This window comes from Puma concolor, chromosome E1 (assembly GCF_028749965.1).
Source record: "Puma concolor isolate L17-30 chromosome E1, mPumCon1.1.hap2, whole genome shotgun sequence".
NCBI classification, from domain to species: domain Eukaryota; kingdom Metazoa; phylum Chordata; class Mammalia; order Carnivora; family Felidae; genus Puma; species Puma concolor.
The window spans coordinates 58,622,396-58,649,094 of record NC_141680.1 but is presented as its reverse complement, the minus strand read 5'-3'; the positions used below and the strand labels follow the sequence as shown (position 1 = coordinate 58,649,094).

At 58.4% G+C, this 26,699-nt stretch overlaps 3 protein-coding genes across 11 annotated transcripts; 1 reads left to right on the top strand and 2 right to left on the bottom strand.

The window, feature by feature from the left end:
- The first annotated feature begins 651 nt into the window (after positions 1–651).
- On the top strand, positions 652–17,438 carry EXOC7 (exocyst complex component 7). Of its 9 annotated transcripts, XM_086688105.1 has the most exons (22): positions 652–791; positions 986–1,051; positions 2,163–2,347; positions 2,537–2,642; positions 4,798–5,020; positions 7,094–7,261; positions 9,688–9,780; positions 10,709–10,777; positions 11,714–11,859; positions 12,127–12,279; positions 12,530–12,628; positions 12,938–13,000; positions 13,258–13,324; positions 13,510–13,708; positions 13,990–14,030; positions 14,734–14,799; positions 15,092–15,212; positions 15,444–15,539; positions 16,468–16,531; positions 16,740–16,781; positions 16,890–17,023; positions 17,264–17,438. In XM_086688105.1, exons 1-22 carry the CDS (start codon positions 732–734, stop codon positions 17,364–17,366), a joined length of 2,364 nt encoding a protein of 787 aa, XP_086544231.1. In that variant the 5' UTR covers positions 652–731; the 3' UTR covers positions 17,367–17,438. The 9 variants fall into 9 exon arrangements, with proteins under 9 accessions (XP_086544231.1, XP_086544223.1, XP_086544226.1 ...); XM_086688097.1 differs by lacking the exon at positions 13,510–13,708 and having other exon boundaries at positions 13,992–14,030; XM_086688100.1 differs by lacking the exons at positions 9,688–9,780; positions 13,510–13,708 and having other exon boundaries at positions 13,992–14,030.
- Positions 17,439–18,222: 784 nt separating this feature from the next.
- Positions 18,223–21,485, bottom strand: ZACN (zinc activated ion channel). Its single transcript, XM_086688106.1, has 9 exons — positions 21,389–21,485; positions 21,179–21,303; positions 21,006–21,050; positions 20,760–20,866; positions 20,365–20,534; positions 19,694–19,818; positions 19,344–19,554; positions 19,065–19,229; positions 18,223–18,604 (listed from the first exon to the last, which is right to left on the bottom strand). The coding sequence occupies exons 1-9, from the start codon at positions 21,483–21,485 to the stop codon at positions 18,417–18,419; spliced, it is 1,233 nt and encodes a 410-aa protein (XP_086544232.1). The 3' UTR covers positions 18,223–18,416.
- A 1,374-nt stretch (positions 21,486–22,859) lies between these two features.
- On the bottom strand, positions 22,860–25,446 carry GALR2 (galanin receptor 2). The gene is made up of 2 exons (XM_086685613.1): positions 24,986–25,446; positions 22,860–23,646 (listed from the first exon to the last, which is right to left on the bottom strand). The coding sequence occupies exons 1-2, from the start codon at positions 25,351–25,353 to the stop codon at positions 22,860–22,862; spliced, it is 1,155 nt and encodes a 384-aa protein (XP_086541739.1). The 5' UTR covers positions 25,354–25,446.
- Between the last annotated feature and the right edge of the window lie 1,253 nt (positions 25,447–26,699).

The window sequence follows — 26,699 nt, the reverse complement described above, 5'->3', positions numbered from 1 at the left end:
CGCAGCCTGGTTCCTCCCTAACCCCCTCCCCGCCCCCCCCCGCCCCCCGTCCCCCCCCCCCCCCAACAAATAAAACCAGAGCTCTCTCTAAAACTGCTGCTGTAGGGTGCGGCTTGGAATTTGGCCTGCCCCACACAAGCCAGGATTATGGTTATGGCTGACACCCGGGTCATGAGCGATCACTCTGTCCCCAGCTCCCAGTCCGGGGCTTGCACACACGGCCCGCTCCATAAAGTTTTGCGTACTGTAGGAACGAAAGAAGAAGCCACTACGCAAGCCCCTAGTTCATTAAATGGCCACACATTCGGGGCCTACGGTGTGACACGCTTCGTGCTGCGGTCTGCGGGGAACGCGATATCGGTGCCTGGACACAAAATGCGATCTAGGGAAACAAATTTGTGGTCTTCCCCAGCGGCCTTTGTCCAGAGGGTCAGCATGCATACGAAGACGGCAAACGAGCTGTCACCTTCCTGCCGGCCGCGCAATACAACGCCACTTGTGAACCTTTTCGGACAAGGCAGGCAACCCGCCCTTGCCACACCCAAGATGGCCACCTACACCCGCCCGTTACTTAGTTCCGCGCAAGCTCAGTTCCGACTGCCACTCCCAACATGGCACCACCAGCGCGCCCCGGGGAGGGACCAAAGGCGGAAGTGGGTGTGGCACAGACGGGAGCCGAGAAGGCTCGCAGAGGCCAGGCACAAGGGAGTGGGAGCTGCTGGGCCGAGGCGATGATCCCCCCGCAGGAGGCGTCCGCCCGGCGGCGGGAGATCGAGGACAAGCTGAAGCAGGTGAGGCTGGGGCTGGGAAGCAGGTGAGGGAAGGGGCCGAGATCCGGGCCAGAGCTTCTACTCAGGGAGGAGACAGGGCTAGGAGGGAGCACACTCTGCGAGGAGAAGGGGTTGGGGGCGAGGCCGTGAGGTTGGACGCGATGGTCTGCTTTAGCCTTCGGCTTCTTGAGATGTCCTCCCCCCGCTTCCCCCAGGAGGAAGAGACGCTGTCCTTCATCAGAGACAGCCTGGAGAAGAGCGACCAGCTCACCAAGAACATGGTGAGTAACCCCTCGGGTGGGAGGGCCAGACAGGTCTCCAGACCCTGGGCGAGAGCCCTTTCCTGGCGGTAACGGTACAGAAGGCCAGGGGTTGTGATGGTGGTAATGTGAGGGTTTCTCTAGCAACAGTGTGGGTGTCTTATCTAGCTCTCTTCCCCTTTTCCGCCCCTTCACTGGGGATGCCGTAGCCCCTGCTGGCGCAGACTTTTCGGCTTTCTGTCCAAGCTCTCCATTCTTCCTTCCCCCCTTCCTCAGTCATTTAGCGAGACAGATTTACGTGGGCTAGGTAGTACTGGTCCTGTGTCATCCTCAATTCAAGTGATGATCAGAGGACCAGGTTAGCCTGAGATTCGGAGGCAGAGTAAACTCAGCCTTCACCTCAGAGGGCTTTAGGGGTAGATGGAGCTTTGAAATCAGACAGATCGTCTTATGTGTGTGTGGCTCCTGACAGGTAACTCTGACCTTTAGTTAACTCGTCTACTAAGAGACGATGCCAGCCTCCCAAAGTGGCTGTGAAGGTCATAGGAGCCAATGGGAATGCATCTTGCATAGTACCTGGTCTACAATAGGTGTTCAACAAATACGAGTTTCCTTCCTTATTTCTAGAAGAGACTGGGAAAGCTCAAATTGAGTAGATACAAACTCGGGTATGTGTTAAGTACCACAGTCATAAAGTTCTAGTCCTTATTTAATGAGATTCGCCCTTAGAGAGAGAGGGTTTTGAAGGTACGAGCAATGCATTGGAGGCTACTCTGTATGAAACCACTTCCCGTTCAATCTAGGAAAGCTTCAGAGAGAAGGTGAAATTGAGATTTGGCTTCAGAGGGTGGAAGGGAAGCCATCCTGGGGTGATTACCTTAGAAGGAGTTCATTTGATGCTTGGCCTGCCCTCAAATCAAACTTCATCCACTTTATCTGGACCGCCTCCTCTGTGCTCTGCACATGGGGGGTGCTGGGGGTACAGTGATGAACAAGTACGCCCTCTCCCTTCCCTCATGGACTTTATTATCTAGAAAGCCAGAGAAAAGGCAGCAAATGCCAAAGACCCCGTGGGTGGGTAGAAGCAGTCCGGGGACAACCCTGAGTCCTGAGACTGGGCTGCCCTCCGCAGGTGTCTATCCTGTCCTCCTTTGAGAGCCGCCTTATGAAGCTGGAGAATTCCATCATCCCTGTGCACAAGCAGACAGAGAACCTGCAGCGGCTGCAGGAGAATGTTGAGAAGACTCTATCCTGCCTGGACCACGTCATCAGCTACTACCATGTGGCCAGTGACACTGAGAAAATCATCAGGGAGGGGTGAGCTAGGGCCAGAGGGTCACATGGCTGACACCTCTTGGGCCAGTGACCCTAGGCTTTCGAAAGGAGGGCTTGAATATTTGAGCCTAGAATTCCCTTGCTAATTCTCTTCTCTTCCAAATACCGTTCACATGGTCGTTGCTTTTCATCTTCCACTGCCCAAGCTAATGCACCTCTTGTCCTTCACAGCCCCACAGGCAGGCTGGAAGAGTATCTGCGGAGCATGGCCAAGATTCAGAAGGCGGTGGAGTATTTCCAGGACAATAGCCCAGACAGCCCAGAGCTCAACAAAGTGGTGAGGGGCCCGCGGGCTAATGTGGGAGGTTTGGGCACACCAGCCCCTGTCCTGGTCTCATGAGGGACACTGGACCAGCTTAAAAGAGAACGTATGGAAGAAACACTAGTAGGTAATACAATATGCATACTGTAGGCATTAAGATTTCTGCCTCAGGAATTATAGATAACACATTTTTAGTACGTTTTTATAATTTGACTGAACTGTAAGTTACACATCAAATATAAATATGTTTTATTCTTGTACTTATTTTTTTATTAGAGAGAGAGAGTGCGCAAACGCAAGTTGGGGAGAGGGGGAGAAGGAGAGGGGGAGAGAGAATCTTAAGCAGGCTCCGTGCTCAGCAAGGAGCCCAATGCAGGGCTCGCTGCCACGACCTTGGGATCATGACCTGAGCCAAAATCAAGAGTCGGGTGTTCAACCAACGGAGCCACCCAGGCGCCCCATAAATTTAACATTTGATCTTTATACGTGCATTTGTGTTTTTTCTGCTATGGTTAAAAAAAAAAAAAAATACATAATATAAAATTTGCCATTACATTTTTTTTTAATGTTTCTTATTTTTGAGAGACAGACAGAGCATGAGCAGGGGAAGGGCAGAGAGAGAGGGAGACACAGAATCCGAAGCAGGCTCCAGGGTCTGAGCTGTCAGTACAGAGCCCAATGCAGGGCTCGAACCCACAAACCGCGAGATTATGACCTGAGCCAAAGTCGGATGCCCACCCGACTGAGCCACCCAGGTGCCCCTCCTCTCTCGTTTTTGAAACATCTTTATTGAGATACAGTTCACATACCATAACGTTTGCTCACTTAAAGTATGCAGTTCACTGGTTCTAGTGTAATCACAGAGTTGCACGACGTCCCTGGGACCGATTTGAGAACACTTTGATCACCCGAACAGGAACCCCGAACCCACTGGCGGCCATGCCCCTCCACCCCTCTTCCCGTTCACCCAGCTTCTGCGAGTCACTGGTCTGTGCTCTCTTTCCCCAGATTTGTCTCTTCCAGGCTTCTGATGTGAATAGGGTCGTATAATATGTGACCTTTTGTGACTGCCTTTCACTTAGCATAATGTTTTCAAGGTTCATGCACATAGTGTTGTATGTCAGTGTTCAGTCCTGGGTATGGCTGAATAATACCAAATTGTGTGGATGGCCCACGTTCTTCTGGTTCTCCGTTCTCCACTTGATGGACTCTCCATTTTTGGGCTATTATGAGTAGCATTGCTGTGAACCCTCATGTACACTCTTTGTGTGGACACATGTTTTCTCTTCTCTTGGATGTTCTGGATATCTGTTCCTTATCAGATATACAATTTGCAGATGTTTTCTCTCATCCTGTGGGTTGTTTTTCCACTTTTTTTTTAAATTTTTTTTTAACATTTATTTATTTTTGAGACAGAGAGACAGAGCATGAGCAGGGGAGGGTCAGAGAGAGAGGGAGACACAGAATCCGAAACAGGCTCCAGGCTCTGAGCTGTCAGCCCAGAGCCCGATGTGGGGCTTGAACTCACGGACCGCGAGATCACGACCTGAGCCGAAGTCGGACGCCCAACCGACTGAGCCACCCAGGCACCCCTGTTTTTCCACTTTTTTGGTGGTGTCCTTTGCAGCCCAGAAGTTTTTCGTTTGACATGGTTCAATTGATCTATTTTTTTCTTTTGCAAACCATTTTCTCCTTCCTTTTTTTTTTTTTTTTTTAATTTACTTATTCTGAGAGAACGCAAGCGGGGGAGGTCCAAAGAGAGAGGGAGGAGAGAGAGTCCCAAACAGGCTCTGCACTGACAGTGCGTAGCCCGATGCAGGGCTCGAACTCATGAACCCGTGAGATCATGACCTGAGCTGAGATTCAGAGTTGGATGCTTAACCGGCTGAGCCACCCAGGCGCCCCTGCAAACCATTTTCTGACAGGAGGACACATTAATGGCTCAGTGAGAAAACAGTCAGCCAATATTTGTGAAGCACCTGTATCTTATAAAACTTTGAGTTTCACCCGTGAAATTACACTTTGAGAGAACACGAGGCAAAGACATAAGCAAGGGGGGCTTCATGGTCTTTCTTCTCGGGGTTAAAGGAAGTGAAGGCAGAGGAGGGGCCAGCTGAATGCCGAAACAGCCTCAAACCCTCTCCGTTCCTTCCTTCCCTTGTCCCCCTAGAAACTGCTGTTTGAGCGGGGGAAGGAGTCTCTGGAGTCCGAGTTCCGCAGCCTGATGACCAGGCACAGTAAGGTTGTCTCCCCTGTGCTCATCCTGGATCTGATCAGCGGTGAGGACGAGCTGGAGGTCCAGGAGGAGGTGCCCCTGGAGCACCTGCCCGAGGGAGTGCTCCAGGATGTGATCCGCATCTCCCGCTGGCTGGTGGAATACGGCCGCAACCAAGGTGAGAGGGCCCAGGTGACAAGGCCAGACGGAGTGGGATTTTTTTTTTCCCCGTTTATTTCTTTAATCCATCTGGATTTTGTTGTTTTTTTAATAAAAAGGAGGTTCGTAGGAAATCACACATGAGCAATAATCTACAGTTTACGTGTCAAATTGTGAATGTAGCCAAATTCAGGCTTTTCTTTATATACCTTAATCTCCTATTTCTTTACTTTTTTGATTAGTTATGAAGATTCCGATGTTTATTTATTTTTTTAAAGTTTACTTATTTATTCAAAGAGAGAGAGAGCGAGCAAGTGGTGTAGGGGCAGAGAGAGAGGGAGAGAATCCCAAGCAGGGTCTGCCCTGTCAGCACAGAGCCTGACACGGGACTTGAGCTCATGAACCGCGAGATCATGACCTGAGCCGAAACGAAGGGTTGGACACTCAACCGATTGCGCCACCCAGGCGCCCCGATGTTTATTTATTTTTGAGAGAGAGGGAGACAGGAGCTGAGGCAGGCTCCACCACGCGGTCAGTGCAGAGCCCAGTGCGAGGCTCGAACCCGTGAACTGCAAGATCATGACCTGAGCCGAAGTCAGACGTTTAAGTGACTGAGCCACCCAGGCGCCCCCAGTCACAGACTTCAAGTAGTGCAGAAAGCCTTTGTCCTTTTTAACAGTTGCATATGTTCTGCGGTATGGTGGTAACGTCATTTCTTTAGCCGGTCCTAGAATTTAAAAAAAAAAAAAAAAATCTTGAGTCAAGCAAAAATTTTAGAAAACAAAAACTCCAACGAATATTCAATTTTAAGGTTTTTTAGCCCCCCCAAGCCCTCCTTCTATTTGTTAGCATATACACACACGCTGTCAGTGTGCATTACTGTTACCCTCTCCTTCCTTCACGGACTGCGTGGTGACAGGTCTCAGGGCTACAGGTGGTTACCTTGTGAACCCATCATGGCTCATAAGCTGCACTTTGGGGGGCCTCGGGGTCGGCGGGGCATTTTTAGGGGCTCTCCGGGGAGAAGAGGGAGGCCAGTGCATAGCCTCCAGACCCCTCAGCACCCTTCAGCCAGAGCCTCTGTGCTTTGGCCCATTTTTTACATCGGGGCTCCTCGTGACCCATTTGTTGGGACCTGCTGAAATGTACCATGGCGTGTTTCCTTGCTCACTCGAGTTTTTGGATGTGCCCGTTTTCTGGTATTGATAAATAGTGCTGCAGTAAGCATACTTGTGTGGATTGCTTTTCTTATGTAGGGAGTTGTTGGGCGTTTTCTCAAAGACGCAGTTATTGGATAGAAGTGCGCAAACAGATCTGTAACCTTCTGCCATTGTGAGCTCCTCTCCAGGTCAGTGGGGCCAGTTGACAGTCCCACGACGGTCCCATGGCTCTTTCATCTTCATTAATTTCATTTATCGCATCTAGGGCTGTCACAGTCCTTTTTTTTTTTTTTTAATTTGCACCTCATTAACAGCTAAAGATAGAGCGTGTTTTTCCTTCACCAAGACATTCCGTTGTCTCTTTGCGTCCTGTCAATTGCTCACATCCTTTGTCCCCTTACCAAGGTGAATCTGGATGTTAGTTTTCTATTTTTTTATCTAAAAAAAACGTAGCTTTGAAACGTAATCATCGGTTTTTCTGGGGGATATTTTCCTTTTTTAAAGACAGCCTGATGGGGTGCCTGGGTGGCTCAGTCGGCTGGGCGTCCGACTTCGGCTCAGGTGTTGATCTCGTGGTTCGTGAGTTTGAGCCCCACCTCCGGCTCTGTGCTGACAGCTCGGAGCCTGGAGCCTGCTTCGGATTCTGTGTTTCCCTCTCTTTCTGCCCCTCCCCCACTGACGCTCTGTCTCTCTCTCTTTCAAGAATAAATAAAAAAATAAAAAATAAAATAAAAAACATTAAAGACAGGCTGATTTGGGATCAGGCTATGTGGGTGGCTGGGAGCCACAGCAGGTGCTACAAACGGGTTAGCGGGCAGAAACAGTGGGCTCTGTTGTTGCCCTGCACGCTGCATATGGAGGTGGGAGAGAGGGTCCCATGGCAGGGCAGAGGCAGGGACCTGCCACAGCGCTGTCACCCCGTCTCTCCCCAGATTTCATGAATGTCTACTACCAAATTCGCTCCAGCCAGCTAGACCGCTCCCTCAAGGGCCTGAAGGAACACTTCCGGAAGAGCAGTTGTTCCTCTGGGGTGCCCTACTCCCCTGCTATCCCCAACAAGAGGAAAGACACGCCCACCAAGAAGCCCACCAAGAGGCCAGGTGAGCCCCTGCCCCAGCCAGAAGGCTGCGTGGGGCCTGCCTTGCTTTCGGCCGCCCTGGGGTTAGCAGTGTTGGTCCTCCAGAGCCTGTCTTCACGGTGACCCCTGACCGTAGGTACCCAGGGCAGAGAGCAGGTGTCTACCCACCTAGCGAGCCCCGTCCACCGAGGCTCCGTGCTCCAGGTGAAACGTTCCCACGTGCCAGCCGCAGCTTGGCAAGCCTGGCTGTGTCAGGCAGCCAAGAGCTGCAGCCCTCGGCTGAAAGAGAGGCTAGGATATCGCAGGGCGAGGGGCTGCCGTGACCAGCACCAGGGAGAGAAAGCTCGTGAAACCAGGGGCCTCTTCCACCTTAGCCCACACTGCTGAGCTGGGGCGGCAGGCACGTGCCCTGTGTGGCCTGGGGGACTCCCCCCCCCGTCTCGTGACAGCAGGCTGTGTGTAGGGCATTCCTTCCCGACCTGCCCATGCCCCTCAGGGCCCAAGTGAGCAGAGGGCTGGGGAAGCTGGGCCTGGTGGCCCCGGCAGGAAGTGCGCCGCCTTCTCCCCGCCAGGGTGACTGTCCCGGCGGTCACCTAGAAACCCGGCTCCAAACAGTGACTGTGCTAAGCCAGCCCACTGGGCTGCAGCTGCCTGCACACATTCAATCTATCCCCGTGCCTTTGTGGGTTGGGCAGGGGCCTCGAGGCTCTGAGGCTGCCTGCCTTGGCCAGTCTGTGCTCTCTTCCCCTGTCTCTTCTCTGACAGGCCCATGTCGGGGGGGCCCTGGGACCCGGTCTGCAGTGGCCCAAGAGTGCTGGCTGGCCATGCTGGGGCTCACAGTGGGCCTAATCTGCCCTTGGCTTATGGGCCCCAGAAGCAAACTCTGGCTGTGAGGATCCCTGCAGTTGCTGTGGGGTTTCCAGACTTGTCAGCCGCCAGTAGGTTAGGACCCATGTTGGAAACTAGGGAATCGGGCCTCTGGGACGTCAATTCCTGGCTCAGAGGAGAGGAGCAGGGAGGCCTCAGTTGGTCGGTAATTTAATATCAGCCTCAGCGTCTCTGTGGTAATTGGGTGCCTGATGGGTTTGGCGGCTGCCCGATCAGCGTCCCCCGTCCACACCCATGGCAGCGTGCTATCTAGGCTCCTCGAGGCCTGTCTGCAAGCCCATCTGTTCCTGGTCTCTTGTGGGGCAGGAATCTGATTCGCTCATTAGCAGGACCGCTTGCCGAATGGGGAGAGCACAGGGAGACAGATGCTGAGCTGAGGCCCTGAACCTGGTCATTAGTAGCTAATTGTGATGTGGTACAAACAGAAAGAAATGAGCCACTCCAGACCTGGCTCCTTTTCCCCCAGCTTTTTTGGGGAGGGGGCTGCCAGGACCCAAGCCGCCTCACTCTGTTCAGAGACATGGGAGGGGGTGGGGGGACACAGGAGTCTCCAGGGAAGATGGACCAGAGTTAGCTACGAGGACCTCGTCCCCCCTCCCAGTGCATTTCATTATCGAGGGAGCTGTCCTCGTCCATTTTAAAAGCTATTTCATTTGCCCGCATTTTGTGCCCTGAGATGTCTCATTCCCGCAGAGGTGGCTGACCCTGGAGGCTGTAGGCACTGCAGTTTTGTTTTCGTTGTTGTTTTCACTTGTGATACTAACTGTTGTTTTTTCCCCCCATGCCGAGAGCATGCACCCTTTCTACTGCCCTCCCTCTGGCTCTGTGCCGTGGCTTCTGTTAACGCCCCCCCGCCCCCATCCTAGCTTCTGAGTTTTTTTCCCATTGCTTTGGGGGTTCAGGTGGCTTTGGTGCACGGGGCCAGGCTGCCTCAGGGTCTCCAAGCCTTCCGTCTTGGGCATTGCTGTCCCAGGAAGCTCAGTGCTGTCTCACCAACTCCCGGGTTCTGTTTTCTGTTGACCTCTGTTTAGCCACATCCCAACACTGAGCATGCCTGGGGCCGGGGACTCTGCCTGGGGTTTCAGGCCGGGCCTTGGGCCTGCTGGCCTCCAGGGGTCCCCAGGCTTTGCCAACCCGGCTGTGCCCTCTGGGTGTGAGAGCCTTGTCACCAACTCCTCCGTCCTGAGCCCTGGTTTATTCTGACTTAAATGCCACTCGGTAGTTTTTTTATTTTTGGCTTCCCCTGATGGATCTTTGCCCATCTCCTCTCCTTCACCCGCTGCACTTTCTAAAAAGCACTCGATCCAGAACGATGAGGGTCAGTAGCAGAATCAGGAGCCACGTGTGGAGAGCAACCCGTGTCTGTTCCTTCCTGCCCATCTGCAGCGTCTCCGGTGGTCCTGGGAAGGGGCCTGCTGGAGAGATGGCGTGTGGGCATGCTCACTGTCGGGGGGTCCGGGTGTGGGGCTCAGGGCGGGGGGCAGGTGGAGGGCCGCTGCTGTTTTCTCTCACTCATTTCCTAGGTCCTCTTATCTCCTCTCTGTGTGGCTCTGGTGACAGGGACGATCCGTAAGGCTCAGAACCTTCTGAAACAGTATTCCCAGCATGGTCTAGATGGGAAAAAGGGGGGCTCTAACCTCATTCCTCTGGAAGGTAATCACTCTGTGTTCCTCTCCCGTTCCCTCCTCCTCCTCCATGTGTCCACTCTCGTGGGAGGGCAGAGCCTCCAAGCCCCCAGGAGGGCCGCGGGAGAGTCCTGGAGAGGGAAGCAGGGGGCGGGAACAGCAAGTCCCTGGTGCCACCCGTCCCAGCTGGCACAGGGGCAGCTTTCACGGCCTCAGCCTGGTCCTGTCTGGCTGCCGGCAGCTCTGCCCTCCCTGAGGCTTCCTACTCCCTCCCCTCCCTGTCTCTGTCCTTGTCTCCTATTTGAACTCAGAGCAAGTTCTTTGTCATGGGCAGCCCTTTCACGCTCAGACCAGCAGTGGCAGGACCAAGCTGGCCTAGGCCTCCAGGCCACCCCCTCCTTCCCCAGCTTTAGAAAGTGGAGTGAGAGCCACAAGGGGGATGGGCTCTCCATCCTTATCCTGTAGGTCCTGTCCCTCCTTGTCTCCTGTCAGAGGAAGGACAGCCCTGCCCTGGTGGACCTGACCCTCCTTTGAAAGAATAACCCTGGGAAACAAAAGAAGGCTGTCCCATTCATGCAGCAGTGACATTTCTCTAGCTGAGTCTCTCTCCCTGATAGGGTGAGGTCGATAAACCCCCTGGGGCCAAGCATCAGACCCTCTGCAGCTGTCAGAAGCTCTTCAGAGCTTGGTGGTCCTATAGGCTTTCTCTGGCCTCAGGGCTTGGAGAAGCAGCTCTCAAGGACTGTCTGGGGCACTGCAAGTCAGGCTTGAAACGGCTGTTCCCAACGTGGTCCCAGGCAGAGGAGGGGCTCAGAGCCCACTCCGGCGCCCCTTCCCCTGCACCCCATCTCACACCCCACCCGGGAGATGGAGGGCTTCTTCCCTGGCCCCGAGGGGCAGCCCACCCGGCCCCCGGATAAACGCTGCTCGCGTCTGTGCGGCCGACATCTCGCTAGGTCACGAGCATGATTTCCGAGTTAAGCACCTGTCGGAGGCCCTGAACGACAAGCACGGGCCGCTGGCTGGTGAGTACTGCAGCCCAGCCCGAGGGCAGCCGAGGAGGGCTCTGCTCTGAGGATGAGCCAGGCCTATCTGCCTCTCTGTCTCTCTCTCAAGTCTGTCTTTTGGGCACTAGGTCTCCTTGCCTCTCTCCAGATGGGAGTGCATGCCTGGCTCTCAGGGCCTGGGCCAAGGGGAGAAGTTGCTGCTACTTGGAAGGTGGCTCCCCGCAGGGCAGGGAGCCCTGACATCTGACTCCAACAACAGCTCCAAAGCTCTGACTCGGAGCCCGTTCGTTTGCTGATAGGACCAGGTTGCCTGCAGGTGCCCCTGTCCCAGCCTCCAATAGCGGGGCAGGGTCTCCTCCTGGGGCAGCTGACCGGCAGGGAGCCCTCCCTTTCTGGGACTCACATCACCTTTTCTCAAAGGTTGACCCCATGCCGGCTAGTCTCATAGCCCATGGCCCACCGCTGCCTGAGACATTCCAGAAGGTCTGGCTGGGCTGATAACTGCCTTCAGTGGCCCAGCATTTTCTCAGACGGGTGGGCACTGCTGCTCACCCACCCTGGCTGGGTGGCTTCTTTCTAGTACCATCCTCAGTCCTGGGGTCAGGTGCACCTTAGCCAGGAAGCTGATTTAGGGCTCTTGCCTCTGCATCCGTTTATCCGTCTCCCTACCACCTTGAGTACCTGATGCTCTGGGACATAAATACTGTCCGGCAGAGCTGAAAGTGAAGCCAGGACAAAGGCTCGATTCAGCCCCGTTTTTCCCCTTGAACCGGTCAGGCCCGCTAGAGCCCTCTCAGCTTTCTGCCAGAACGGTCTACCTCCTTCCCATGTGCTGCTGGCCTGGGCTACGGGCCAGGAGCTGGGGAGACCCATTCCCCGCCCCCCCCCCCCACGCCCCGCAGGGAGAATGGCCGCCTCCAGACCAGCTGCTCAGGGGCACTGCTGTCCCCCCAGGGAGAGACGACACGCTGGACGTGGAGACCGACGCCTACATTCACTGCGTCAGCGCCTTCGTCAAGCTGGCCCAGAGCGAGTACCAGCTGCTGATGGACATCATCCCCGAGCACCATCAGAAAAAGACCTTTGACTCCCTGATCCAGGTCCTGCCCCGCCCCACCCTGCTCCCGGGGGCCTGACCAGATGCCCCAGCAAAAGCTGTCACTGCAGAAGCTTGAGTTTGGGCCAGATCTGTCGTCCGTAGCCTTCATCATAGCCACCACCGCATCTGGGGCGCCTCCCCGTTGCCGGCTGCCTCTGCGGGGCATGCCGTCTTCCCCCACCCTCCTCCGGGAGCCCTTGCCACCCCTGGGAGCCAGCTCTCACCTCCCTGCGCCTCTGTCAGCTGTGCCCTCGCCCCACTCTCTCAGGATGCGCTGGATGGGCTGATGCTGGAAGGAGAGAACATCGTGTCTGCTGCCCGGAAAGCCATCATCCGGCACGACTTCTCTGCCGTGCTCACCGTCTTCCCCATCCTGCGGCACCTCAAGCAGACCAAGCCCGAGTTTGACCAAGTGCTCCAGGTATGCGGGTAGGAAACCCCCTGGGGACATGGGGAGGAGGGATCCTGCCGCCTGGCACAGTCTCCCGAGGGAGCCGTCTTCTCTGCCCTGACACCTCTGCTCGCAGGGTGAGTGGAAGCAGCTTCAGAGGGGCCCTGGGCACATGGAGACACTCACGGGGTGACCGGACAAGAGGGGAGGCCCTGGGGTGAGGGGCAGGGAAACAGCTGGCAAGGAGCTGGGTTCCACTGCTCTGTGTTTGCGTCCTTAGGGAACGGCCGCCAGCACCAAGAATAAGCTGGCCGGCCTCATCACCTCCATGGAGACCGTGGGAGCCAAGGCACTGGAAGACTTTGCTGACAACATCAAGGTGCTCTCTGCTCTCCGCTGCTGCTGCCGCTGCCCTAGGGGCTGTGGGCAGGACCACCAGGGGCCTGCTTCCTGTCAGCACCCACTGGCCTCCCTTTCTCTCCCAGGGGGCTCCTGAGCCCCCAAGGGGTGAAGCTCCTGCCCCACTTGTCCTGTCCCGTCTTGCTCGCCTTTGTGTCTGACGGGTGTCCTGACACCTGTCTGCCAGGAGGTGGCACCAAGAGCGGGCCGCCTGGGGCCTGGGGGCGGGGTGGGGAGGGAGGCGAGGCCTTGGGAGCAGGTTCTGGAAGTTGGGCTGTTTTTTCCACAGAATGACCCGGACAAGGAATACAACATGCCCAAGGATGGCACCGTGCATGAGCTCACGAGCAACGTAGGTGCTGCCCCAGGTGGCCTGGAGAGGGAAGGGGGCCTAGGGTGGCCCAGAGCTGCATGCTGGTGGCAGGATGCATGGCAAAGTACTTGGCGTCCCCAGTAGACTAGTTCATTCGGGGCAGGAGGCTTGCGACCACCCTATTCCCTGGGCAGACCCCTGGCCCTGCATTTGCCCTGGAATGGTCAGAGGGGATGCGTTTGGGAGGTACTCTGACCTTTAGGTCCTGCCCTTGACCTTCTTTCCTCCCCACACAGGCCATCCTCTTCCTACAGCAGCTCCTGGACTTCCAGGAGACGGCTGGTGCCATGCTGGCCTCCCAAGGTACTCGGTACCTCCCAGTGGGGCCCCCTACCCCATACCCCACTCCTCCCTCTGTCTGGAAACACAGGGGTTACCGGCCACCTCCGAAAGCGATTTCCTCCAGCCCTGTGGAGTGGGGTTTGACTGTGCCTTTCCTGTCCCAGCCTCCCCCCCTTCTTGCTCCTTCTGCCCTCCTGGCTCTGGAGAGTGGCACTCCCTGGGTCGGAGATGCCCTGCCTGGCTCGCCCCTCCTTCCGCGTTTCTCCACCTGCTTTTGTGTTCGCCTGTCCTCCCAGTTAGTCCCACACAGCTGACCGTTCCGTGGGCTGGCGTCTCAGGGCCGGCCTGGTGTCTACCCGCTGATCACTGCCCTGGCACTGGAGCTGGGGAGGTTGGCATTTCTGAGCACCAAGAACCAACCCAATGTGTTGGGGCCCCCGGGCCCTCCCCCTCTGTCCGTTTTCGGGGCGAGGAGCCAGGAGCGGCCTCTGGCCTGCGGTTCTCCGGACCCCCACTTCGCTGCATGCTCCCTTGCCTTCAGGGGTCCAGTGTCTGTGTTCTGGCTGTCACGGGGAGGGGTCTGCTTGACTTGGGGACACGGTTTCTAACCTGTGTTTGCACTTTGCGTCTTTCTTCCTTCTTTGTCTCTCCCCCTCCCCCTCTGAGTGCACTGCCTTTCACTCCATAGTTCTCGGGGACACATACAATATTCCTTTAGACCCCCGAGGTAAGCAGCACCATCCTGCCCCTGTGTAGCCCCATGGGGGACAGAGGCCCCTGGACAGACTCAGGACCTACTGGGGAGTGGGGGTCGGAGGGGACATGGGTGTCTTCGGGGCGCTCCTAATGGTCTCAGCTCCCCACAGGGCCACTTTCTGTCCCTGAGCTTATTCAAGCGACACCCTGAGTGCCCCCTCCAGGCTAGCCCAGCACCTGTGCGCCCCCTCCCTCCCTGTCCACCCCCCCTCCCCCTTGGCCTTCTGCTTGTTCAGAGGGGCCGGGTGGAGGGGGTTGTGGGAAGTGGGGGAGAAGGGGCAGAGGCCGTGGGGAGCCCACAAATGGGATAGGTGGGCTTTGTAGACAGCACCCAGCATGAGTCGGGGCTGGGGGGGGGGCACGGGGTGTCCCACTCCTGTCCTGCCGGCCTTCCTGCTGATCACAGTCCAGCTCGTTCACCATGCCACCCTGTCACCGCAGAGGGGCTGGCCCTGGGCTCCAGGAAGAGTCTGAGGGAGGGCTCCCTGCAGCAGGCGGGAGCCCAGCGGCTGCGCAGACACCAGCTCTGCCCCGAGCGCCTCCACGCCCAGTCTACCCGAGGAAGGCTCGGGGCCCCTCCCAGGGTTTCCACAGTGGCTCCTGGGGCCGAGGGAAGGCCGGAGAGGGTCCTGGCTGCTGCCACCAGTGCAGTAACTGCCCTTCTCCTCTCCCAGAGACCAGTTCCTCAGCCACCAGCTACAGCTCTGAGTTCAGCAAGCGCCTGCTGAGCACGTATATCTGTGAGTGGGGTCTGGCTGGCCAGGAGCCCCCCGCCCCCATATCCGCCGCCTCTTCCTTCTTTCGTGCTCTCCTGCTACTGCCGGTCCACTCCTGGGCACCCTTAGCCTTTGGGATCGTAACCCAACCTCCGATTTAGGGGCAGAGGGGCCGGGCGGGCAGGGGGCCCCCGATGCTTGTGGAGTCAAGTTGGGAGGGACAAGGACGAGGGGTAGGAGCCGGTTCGCGGCCCAGGGGTTGGGTCGTTTTGGTCAGACTGCCATGGTGGATGTAGCCACGTCCTTCCCTGTGCAGGTAAAGTCCTGGGCAACCTGCAGTTGAACTTGCTGAGCAAGTCCAAGGTGTATGAGGACCCGGCTCTGAGCGCCATCTTCCTGCACAACAACTACAACTACATCCTCAAGGCCCTGGAGAAGTGAGTGGCGGCGGGTGCCGGTGTATATCTCTCCCCGGTCCCCTGCCCACCCTCGCGGGGCAGCCTGTGCCCTCTGCCTGGACAGGCAGGGAGGCAGGGCCTTACCCCTTGTGGGCCCAGGACCTGGAGTGGTGTGAGACACGCCCCACCGGTGCTGCCGCGGAGGCCGGCCACCTTTGGGCCCTGAGAGCCGATCCCGTCCCCTCTGCTCTCTCCCTGCTCCTGCCCCAGATCCGAGCTGATCCAGCTGGTGGCCGTGACCCAGAAGACTGCCGAGCGCTCCTACCGGGAGCACATCGAGCAGCAGATCCAGACCTACCAGCGCAGGTGGGCTCCCCCCCGCCCCCCGGGCCCTCCTCTTACCCCCTCTTCCTATCCGAGCTTCAGGCAGAGTGGGGTCAGTCACGGGGATGCGCTCCCCTGTGGACCCAGTCCCAGTCCGCCACTTGCTATTTAACCACACTGGCAGGGTGGAGAGGGAAGCCGCCTCCCCTACCGCAGCCCTTGTCCTCGGGGCTGCTGTGGCCAGCCTCCCCGGAGGGTGGGCTGCCAGGGCTGCAGGCTAAGAAGGATCGAAAGGGGATGTGAGGCCAGGCAAAGAGCGAGTTTGCGAGAGCTCTTGAACTGGCGGAGCCTCGCTCTGCGGCACCCCTTCTGCTCCTCCTCCCTGCTCCTCTTGGTTTGCGGGTCTCCTTTTGCGCGTTTCTTTCCGTGAGCGGTCTCCCTCCTTCCTTTGTCCTCTGCTTCCTCCTTTCTTTCTCCTCTGCTTCTCCACCCTTATGCTCCGTGAAATCGATGTGAGCGTAGCTGGTTGTATCTGTTCAACGTATTGAATTCCGTTTCTTGTTCTTAAAAGCAAGCAGCTTGAGCGTTTTCTTTTTCCAAGGAAAAATCTCAGTTGTGTTCTGCTTAGTTGTGACCCCAATTGATTGCTGACCTCCCCCTCACTCAGTAGATCAAGAGATTTAAAAAGCAAAACAAACCAGGGGCGCCTGGGTGGCTCAGTCAGTTAAGCATCCGACTTCGGCTCAGGTCATGATTTTACGGCTCGTGGGTTCAAGCCCTGCCTCGGACTCTGTGCTGACAGCTTACACTCTGTCTCTCTCTCAAATATGAATGAACATTAAACACACACACACACACACACACACACACACACACACACACACACACACACCCCAAACCAGCCCCTGGGAAGCAGCAGCAGCCTGAAGCTATCCCTTCTTTGCCTTCTGCTTCTCTCCCCTCCTGGCAGCTGGTTAAAGGTGACTGACTACATCTCTGAGAAGAATCTACCTGTATTCCAACCAGGAGTCAAGGTGGGTGGAAGGCCCGGGCTGGGAAGGGTTGTCCAGCAGATGTGATACTTGTTGTCACGTCTCTGGGTGAAAAATGGACAAGCATTCCGCCGGGACGAGCAAAGGGCAGCGGGAGAAAGGGCCAGGCTCAGGTGTCTGGGGAAGGAGCCAGTGGCAGGGCGGCTCTGCTCTGAGGGACGCTTTCTCTGCCCTCTCTCGCCACCCCCAGCTGAGGGACAAGGAGCGGCAGATGATCAAGGAGCGGTTCAAGGTGAGCTGGGGTCCTCCCCCCTCCACTGCTTCCCGCTGCTGTGGCAGGGACACAGACCCAGAGTCTTTGTGTTTGGGTCGCTTCTATTTCCACCTTTTTGCTGGCCAGGGCTTCAACGATGGCCTTGAAGAATTGTGCAAAATCCAGAAGGCCTGGGCTATTCCTGACACGGAGCAGAGAGACAAGATTCGCCAAGCTCAGAAAAACATCGTCAGGGAGACCTATGGGGCCTTTCTGCACAGGTGAGCCCTCCGGTCCCCACCTTCCCAGCCCTACGCCCCTCGCTCCCCCTCGCTGGGTCTCTGCTCTCCTTCCAAAAAACCACGGAGGGGCTGGGGGGGTGTGGGTGGCAGAGCCGGCGCCCTGGGCTTTGCTGGGGGGCAGACGGGGACGTCACTCAGGGGCGCCCTGTCAGGAGTGCCTTAGGTTGAGACCGACCTGGGGGGTTGCTAGCCTGCCTCCTGACCTCAGTGCCTGGTCAGGTATGGCAGCGTGCCCTTCACCAAGAACCCTGAGAAGTACATCAAGTACCGCGTGGAACAGGTGGGCGACATGATCGAGCGCCTCTTTGACACCTCTGCCTGAGCCTGCTACTGCTCCTGCCTGGCTCTGCCAGGTCAGCCATGTTATTGGACAGATAAACCAGTGTTAACTTGCCTCTGGGCCTGGTGAGTTTGACATCCTTGGGGCCAGGGGCCTTTTTCCACCCCTTCCCCAGCCCGGCGCCCTGTCCCCGAGCCCTGGGGTCCTGGTTTGCATTTCTTCCTGGAGCCCCCCAGACCACCACTCTCCCAGAACCCTGGGGTTCCCTCACACCTTAGGTTTCGTGACCCTGAGCCTCCCTGGGCCACATGCTAGCTTCCAGACAGGAAAGGACAAAGAAGAAAGACCAAGGCCTATAGCCACAGCTGCCTCATGTGTACAAGAGCAGGAGAGTGAATAGCCCACCGCTGGCCCAGTTCAGAGCTGGGGGTGGAGAACGCCCCCTTGAGCCCAGAAATGTCGGTAGGGCCCAGTGAGGGGCAGGCCACAGCGCAGCCAGAGGGCGTGGTGAAAAAACAAGCAGGACCGACCCACTCGTGGATTCGGTGCAGAAAACGTATTCCCCCTCACCCACAGCCTGGAAGTCGGGGTGTTCTGCCTCCTAGGCATCCCCCCGGGTGACTGGAGTGGGAGTGCCCTCTCTCCGTGGTCTCTAGGGTCCAGCACCCTGCAGAAGGAGTTCTGAGAAGCCTGGCTACCCAAAGTGGCCTGACTCAGGCCCCTGTCTCCTGGTGCCCAGGGCCTCCTGGCCCAAGGCCCAACAGCAGTAGTCACAGAAATGGGGGCCAGATGCCTGGTGCACAGTGGTGAGAAGTTCAGGAGCATGGTAGGGGTTGTGTGCAGGTGTCGGCCCCACCCGCATAGCACAGGAATGAGCAGCCAGTTCAGGGAAGACAGATGCTTGAGGTGCACGTGCACACATCACTTGGGTGATGACGGGTTTATTTCACGCTCTGCTTTCACGGCTATCAGAAGGGAGAACTCAGGGTGGCCTGGGATCCTCCGGGCTTCGGAGAAGAGTTGACCTCCTCCTTTCTCCAGAGACGCTGTCATGGCCCTTCCCCTGGGTGCGCAGCCCCGGGCCCTGAGCTGTCACAGCCTGGGCTGCCCGCCGTGGGGCACGGCCTTGCCGGGAGCTGGGTCAGACTTGCACGTCGCCCACATCCAGAGCCCGATGAAGAAAAACTGGCTGCACACTACACCCACCACATACACCAGGAAGAAGACGTGGTCAGCAGCCTCGGCCTGGCTCCTTCTCGACCCCTTCACTCTGGGGGCTCCTGGTGGGGGGAGATGCAGGAAAAGGCGGTGTTTTTCGGGGCTTGCCCAACATGCCGGCTCAGAGCAGAAGAGTGAACCCTGGGGGCCGTCCGCCTGCATCTGTGCCTTCCTTAGATTTACAGCTAATGAATATTGGGGTCTGGCCCATTCCAGGCCATCTTGAGCTGCAGAAACACCCTCGTAGACAAGCTCCTAGAGGCATAGGGCTATCTCCGGGAGTTTGAAGTCACCTGGGCCCTTACGGAAGCTACCTGGCTCCCTGCTCCAGACCCGCGTCTTCTAAGGACGGACACGGTGGAGCCCAGGGACCGTGGAGCTAGCAGAGTGAATGCGCGGAGCCGCCAGCCTAGTGACCCCCGCCTCAGCCCTGGGTGTGGGGCCTCCCGGCCCTGCCCTGTCACACCCACTCCTACCCTTATTCCTCCCTCTACCCCGTTCCAGGAAGGGGCTCCTGCCCACCTTCAGGATTTGGCTCTGAGTCCCCGTGACCGTGCTGCTCCGCTCTAGGGGTCGGGCTGGGGCCGCTCTTGGCCCTGAGGTCGCCCCGGGCCAGCAGCGCGGCCAGCAGCACGGTCTCCATGGTGCTGGCAAAGAGCAGCAGCAGCAGCACAGTGAAGTAGTAAACTGGGGGCAGGAGGGCGGGGTGGGCAGGTCAAGGCCAGGCCTGCACCTCTGCGCCCAGCGAGCTGAGCAGAGGCCCGCCTCAGCCCAGGGCCGGGGGAGGGGCGCAGGACTTACTGAGCAGTGGGTTGCAGGAGGAGGAGCTGGGCAGGGCCTGCACCAGGGAGGAGTGGAAGACCAGGTAGCCCAGCAGCAGAGTCACCTTGTAGGCAATGCGCTCGGTGGCCTGGAGGGGCAGTAGCCCCCCGCACATGTCAGCCAACAGCAGGGCCTCCCCGGGTACCAGCAGAGCTATGATGGCCTTCAGCGCTGTGTTCTGCAGGCGCAGCTGGTAGGAAGGAAGTTGGGGCTTTGGGGGGGAGGAGGGGGTGTACAGGGGGGCTTGGGCACTTGCACGGTGACACCATGGCCTCTGACTGCTCGCGTGATGCCCCCATCAGCCCTCTGTCAGCTGCGCCGCGACTCACCGTCACCTGGAAGCAGGGCACCAGCTGCTGGGGTGGGACTTGGGTTTTCAGATCCCGAACTACGTATTCCCTCTTGACGCTCACAATCTCGTTCACCGCATGTGCCCGGAACTCCAGCTCCAGGGCTGGAAGGGGTGAGGGTGAGAGTGGCCAAGTAGGAAGGAGGTACCCCTGTCCCTGAATCTCTCTCGGGAGTAAAGGTGCAGGGACTAGCTGGAGTCGGGGGGTGGGGGTGGGGTGGGGTGGTGAGGCAAGGGGTGGGGTTTCTGGGCCAAGCTGGATGTCACCCTTGGGTCCGTGGGGTATTTTACTGGGTGGCTACGCCTTTGGAATGCTTCCAGGAATAAGGCTGCAGCAACCTAGGTCTCCAGGCTCCATCAGAGTGGCCCAGACACTGCGGTTTGGCCCTGGCCGTTGAGGGCAGCTGCACTGGGGTAGCTGAGGGGAGACTAAAGGGGGCTGCAGCCAGAGCAGGGGAGAGCTGAGAGGTGGGCTGCCACTTGGGAGGTACAGGCGAGAAGCATGCTCTGTTCTAGGATCTCTTCAGCTCCCCTAGACTAGTGTGAGCACAGGCCGGCTGCCCCCCATGTCTGTGTCGGGTGGATGTCGGCAGAAGGCCAGAGGCTCCCCCCTCCCCTCCCCCCTCCCCCCAGCTCCTGTCCCGTCAGCACCAGTGTTGCCGAGAGCGTAGAAGCTGAGGTTGCAGTCACTCTGGTCCCTGGGGAAGTGGAGGAGCTCAAAATCACAGTTGGTCTCGGTGGTGAGGGTCAAGTACAGGTCAACGTGGCCGTCGGGGTCCACTCGGGCCCTTGGGCTCTGATCCTGCCAGTCCACCCAGAGCCTGTTGGGCACGGGGAAGACACACAGCCAGAGGCTCAGCCCCTTCTCAGAAGGGGGACGTGGGGGAGACCCCAGCGTAGCCCAGCTGCCCTCTGCTGCCATCTGGGTTCCAGGAGGGTGAGGGGGAATTGGGGCAGTGAGGTGCACCTGTGGCCTGGCAGAGCCACCAGGAGGGGGATAGTCCCTAAGGAGGGCTTCCTGGCACAAGAACTCCCACCTCACTTACGCCTCCTGGATGGTGAGTCCTGGAGTCCAGAGTGAGTCCCAGGGCAGTGTGACTGCACGCTGTGGGCGCACACTTGCGTTCCAGGCCAGGCGAGTGTCCAGCCAGGACTGGGGACACAAAGAAGCCACTAAGGCTCCCGCTCCCATAGATACACAGGCCCCCGGGCAGTTTGATGAAGGCTGGTACTCCTGAGCTGGACGAAGAGACGGTCCTCCCATCCCACCTTCCCAGCCCCTGGGCGCTCACCAGCCGAAGCAGCAGCATGGAGGACACTGTGTACCGCAGGATGTCCTGAGGAAGTGGCAGGGCAGTGTGTCACCTGGGGCTGGGCGCTATGGGACAAAAGAAGGCAAGAGACCCCACCCATCGCCCCGCTGGGCACCCAGCACCTGCTCCCTCCGTGGCCTGAGGACACTTACCACGTTAAACACGTTGGACACAAACACCCGCACGTCCACGAGCAGGGGCGCGCTCCCGTTGTTCGGAATCTGGATGGTTTCCTGAACCTCCTGGGGCCAGTTGAGGTCGAAGTAGGATGGCCAGGCTGAAGAACGGAGGTGGAGGTCATTTGGGTGGGTGCCCTGGGGTTCAAATCCCAAAGCTTAAACGACTTTACTCTCTCCACCTACCAACTGCCGGTGTTCTAAAGTCCCGCCCCTGGACCGAGGGCCCAGCGGTGGCGCTGAGCCTGAGGAAGGCCACATGGAGCAGGAGCTGCAGGGCCATCTTCAGTGGCTGCATGGAAGGCTGGATGGAGCCACAGGATCTAAACTGCTGCCTCTATTTCAGTTGCTTTGCTGGGGGACTGGGCAGTCAGGCAGCTGCTCTGTGCAAGGACTCTGGGGCCTTGGAGTCAGCACCCTCCCACCCCCAACCCGGGTTCCGCAAACACCTGAAGACAAAGCCCAGGATCCAGCCCCACCCATCCTGCACCTGCCTCGGCTTCCCTGCCCCGCTCCATTTCCATCACCTAGAATCAGCTGTCCCCTTCAGAGATAGCCAAGGGGAGTGGGCAAGCACAGATTCCCCCTCCCGCCTTCCCCCTTGACCTAGTCCTTCCAATCCGGGCAGATGCCACGGGTCTTCCCTGCCTTTTTGCAAGCGGGCGCCTGGCTGGTTAAGTATTCGAGCCTTTGCCAAAGTGCCCTGCAATTAACGCCATGAGATACGTACATCCTTGGGAGTTTTCTTGCCTCTCCTCAAACACTGAACCGGTTCCGTGTAAAAAGCCTCGAAAGGCTCAAGAACTCCCAAGAGAGGGGCAAACCCTGGGCAGGTAGAGGTTAGATCCCCAACAAAGCCCTGTGGCATTCCTGCTCCAGCATGCAATTCTCAGCCTGCCCCAGCCCAGCAGTGCCTTAGAACTGCTCCTGGGTACCCTGGAGCACGGCGGGTGAGGGGCGCCTTCCCTGGCCCAGAAGAAATACCTAGCTGCCGGAGACTTGACCCCAGACAGAAGGAAACCCCAAGGCTGAAAGTAGGCACTGATCAGTCTGCGGACACTGGGAAGGAGCCCCAGAAGGCTGGGAGCAGGGAGGGACCTCCCCCGCCCCCGCCACACACACACACACACACACACACACACACACACACACACACACACTTGCTGGCTCAGGAGCGTTACTAGGAACACTGCACTCGCTCATCGACCAACTTATCTCGCCAGCTTAAACGCTCTGCCTGCCTTTGTCGCACGCCTAGGTGGCTGCTGGTTGGCGGATCTATATATACTTGGCGCCTCAGGTTGGCCATGTGCGGAGAGCCTTGGTCCTCCTGTGCTTCCCGGCTTCAGGGATTTCCATGCTGACTTTTAACTCGGTGCCTCTGGTGCCTTTGCCACTCTCTTTCCCTGTGGTTCATTAAAGCACGTTGCACCCATCCATCCACAGCTTCCCTGTGAAGTCCCAGAGGTTTCCAACCCGGAGCCTCGTAACCATGAGATGTGTGGAGACACAGCGCAACACCGCATGTGAAAATGTTTGCGTATTTTATTAACAGATTTAATTCCCTCCCCTAACCACCGCACCCTCCCCCTCTCCCCCCACCCCCCCAACCTCTGACTCCAATCCTTTAACACCAAAGCATACTCAATAAGTGCCCTCAGGTCGCATTCACTGCCGGGATGCCGTTGGGGGCATTTTGGTCCCGCCAGGATGGCCCGGGTACCAGGTTCAAGGCGGGGGGACTGCTGAGAGGTGCCAGCACAGGGGCGGAGGGCCCGGCAGCCTCGCTCACGTGCGTCCCGTCGGTGGACTCACGCTCTAGGACGCTGCTGCGGTGGGTCCCCTGTGCGGCGATGCACACGCGGCCTGAGGCTCTACGTGGGGCACGGCGCAGCAGACCTGCGCAGATCTTGCGGAAGTGCTTGGAGACGAGCGCGTAGACGATGGGGTTGACACAGGAGTTGGCATAGGAGACCAGGTGCGAGAGGATGCGCAGCGCGTAGGTGGCAGGTGTAAGCGGGAAGCGGCCGAACCACACGCAGAGGATGAGCGCGTGGTGAGGCATCCAACAGAGGCAGAAGAGCACAGCCACGATGATGATCATGCGCGTCACCTTGCGCTTGGCGCGCCGGGCGCTCGAACCGGCGGCCACCGGGTCGACCGTTCGCCACAGGTAGCGCAGGGTGCGCGCGTAGGTCAGGCCGAGCACCAGCACGGGAAGCAGGTAGCTGAAGACAAAGGTGCAGAGGTCCATGGCGCGGCGACGAGGCGCGCTCCACGCCGGGTGGCACACAGTCAGGTTGGCCAACTTCGACTGGCGGTAGTAACTCAGGTAGGGCCCGGAGAAGAGCAGCGACAGCCCCCAGATGAGCCCGATGGCAGCCAGCGCGTTGCGAGGCGTGCGCAGCTCTCGGGAGTGCAGCGGGTAGCGGATGGCCAGATACCTGCGCGTCAGGCCCGGAAGAGAGAGGGGTGAACAGGTGAATTCGCGGGGGTGGGGGTGGGGGTGGGGGGTGGGGAAGGGGGCAGGGTCAGACCTTTAAACCTTGACCTCACCTTCTCTCAAAGAAGGTCCCTAGCGCACGGTCGCACCGCACCGGCCAGAGCATCCCAGACACTCTCAGCTGCCTCAAAATGAGGGGCGGGACCGGCAGCAGGAAAGTGCGTGTAGGTCACTCATCTGGTCTTCCCGGGACTATAACCACCGTCAGAGTCCACCAGGGAGGGCACCCCAAGGTTTAACCGGCTTTGGGGTTCCGGAAGGCTGTCATTACCCAAGAGTGCCTGTGCCCAGAGAGGTAGGACCCAGGCGCCTTGAGGCTCTAGTGGACAGCCTGGAGGCACCGCGAGGTACCTGGAGGGAATTCCTTAGAGAAGCCGACGCTCTATGGGTCCCACCAGAGCTCTCAGAACTGGAACCAACACACTCCACGCTCAGTGGAAGTGGGAGCTATATGGGGGAGGTGGCCTCACCTCCCTGCCTGTCCAGGGGAGGTCGGGAGGATGTGAGGGTAGAGGGACCTGGAGAAATCATGGAGTCAGACCCAGATTTCCTCCCCAGGAACCATCCAGGTGGCCAGTGGAGAGGAGGGAGACCCTCCGGCGTCCTCTTCTCTCTGCCTTTGACCCTGGGCGTGGAGGTGTGTGTGTGTGTGTGTGTGTGTGTGTGTGTGTGTGTGGTGGGAGGGTGTCTAGGGACCCTCCGGTGTGCCAGCTTCAACTTTGGCCTGGGCCCTTTGGAAGGACTCAAATTCCTCAGTCCGGACTAGAGTCGACTGCGCCCAGCAAACCGTGGATTCGAGGCTAGTGAGGTGGAGGTGCCTGAGTTTGACGCCAGGAAACAGACCATTGGTTCCACGCACACGATTACTGGATGGGCCACTCTGAACAAGTCACTTCTGAACTCGATCTCATCTGTAGATTGGGCACGGTAATCCCTCCCATCCCAACTTCACAGGGGCACTGAGCTCAAAAGAGACACGGGGAAACGCTCTGTGTCAGAAAACGCTGCGCTCTCAGGCACTGGTGGCACTGGAGAGCTGAGGTCTCCAGCGTGGAGCGGTGAGGACGCACCTAAGGGGACACCACAGTCCCCCATTCTTATTCCCCTTTTTCCTTCTCCACGTCAGTTTGTCTTTCACTCTCTTCCGGTCCCTTTGCCTTCTTAGTGTCCTTGTCTACCCTCCGTGTGTCCCTCCTAGAGTCCCGCTCCCTTCTGTGGCCCCCACCTGGGTGTCTGACCACCCTCCCCCCCCCCGGGGGGCCGCCAGGGCGCTCTCTCACCTGTCCAGGGAGACAGCAGCCAGCGTGAAGCTGCTGGCGTACATGGTGAGGAAGATGAGGAAATGCACGGCCTTGCAGAGCAGCGAGCCGAACACCCAGCCGTCCAGGGTGTAGATGGTGGCCTGGAAAGGCACGCAGCACACGATGAAGCACAGGTCGGCCACGCCCAGGTTGAGGATGAACAGGTTGGTGGTGCTGACCGCCTGGCCGCCGCGCAGCAGCACGGCCAGCACCAGCGCGTTGCCCACGGTGCCCACAAAGAAGATGAGCACGAACAACATGGGCACGATAACCGCCTCGGGCTGCCAGCTGTCCCTGCCATTCGCCTCACTGGCGTCCTCGGCCCGCGGGCCACCCGAGCCATTCATGGCGTCCCCGACCCCGAGGCTGCCAGGGCTCCTGCCGCCGTCTGAGTTCTGGCGAGCGCGCAGCTCCCGCGGCTCCAGCCGCTGCAGGCGAGTCGCCGGAGCTGCGGGCGGAGTGAGCCTCGCCTGGCTGGGGCGGGGAGGTGGGGGTGCGCTGGGGTCAGGGGGAGGAGCGAGCAGCCCGAGGGGTGGGTTAAGCCCCGCGCTGGGGGGGAAGGGCTCTCGGGTGGCCCACTCCGGGGACAGGGGCCGCTGGTGCCTGCTCCCCCGTCGGCGCGCTCCAGCACCCAGCCGGCCGGTGTCACGCCGAGAGAGGAACTGACCTCCGGGCCGTGCGCGGGAGTGGTGGGGGGACCGGCCCCTGGGGCCTGCGGGCGCGCCGTGGGGCCGGGAGCGCGCGCCTGGGACCGCGCATACCTCGCCCTGCAGTCTGGCCGGCGCTCCAGGCTTCCCGGGTCTGGCTGGGGGCGTCCTCGGGGGCCCCTAAGGGGTGGGTAGGAGGTGACAAGAGGCGGAGGTGGGCGGAGGGGACTCGGCTTTCCCCATCCGGTTAGGGGGAACGGCACTGCCGCCCCCCTTCTGTGTGTCAGTTTCTGTCCTTGGCGCTGTGCCTCAGTTTCTTCAGCTGTAACATGGGATCATAGTCCCTTCCGGGAGGGCTCTGGTGAGCATTGAATGAGATGTGTGAACTGAAGCCCGTTCGTTGAATCTCAGTGAATCAAATTCCTCTCTGTCTCCTTGCCCCAGTCAGATATCCAAAAAGGGAAAACATGAAGGAAATACTAAACAGCAGAGTCCCATGCACCAGGAGCATTTTCCTACAAGGCCAGGAGGGTGTTTAGGTTGCAATAAAACTTAATATTTGTTTCTAATTTTGACACATTAGGCATCAAGCGCTGGTGACGCAGAATCATTACTGTTTCTATAGAATTACCCACCTCCCCTCTCCCGGTTCACTGGGTCCGAAATTCACCACCCTCTGCCACTGTCGCTTGGTTTCTGCTTCATCTTTCCCTGCCCTGTTCATGGGGTCCCAGTCTGGAACATTCTTTTTCCTCTCCACTCCCCCCCCCCCCCCCCCAGGATCTCAGTCCCCAAAGCCCTACTCCTACACCTTTGGGCAGGGAAACGTTATCCAGACCCTTGCCCTGCCTGCCTACTCATGGAATAGGAAGATACTAACAGTTCATGTTTATGAGATGCTTGCCATTCGGTTTTTCAGTATGAATTTTTTTCAAGTCTATTTATTTATTTTGAGAGAACGTGCGCCCACAGGTGCACGCACCCTTGAGCCGGGGGTGGTCAGAGAGAGAGGGAGAGAAAGAGAATCCCAAGCAGGCTCTGCACTG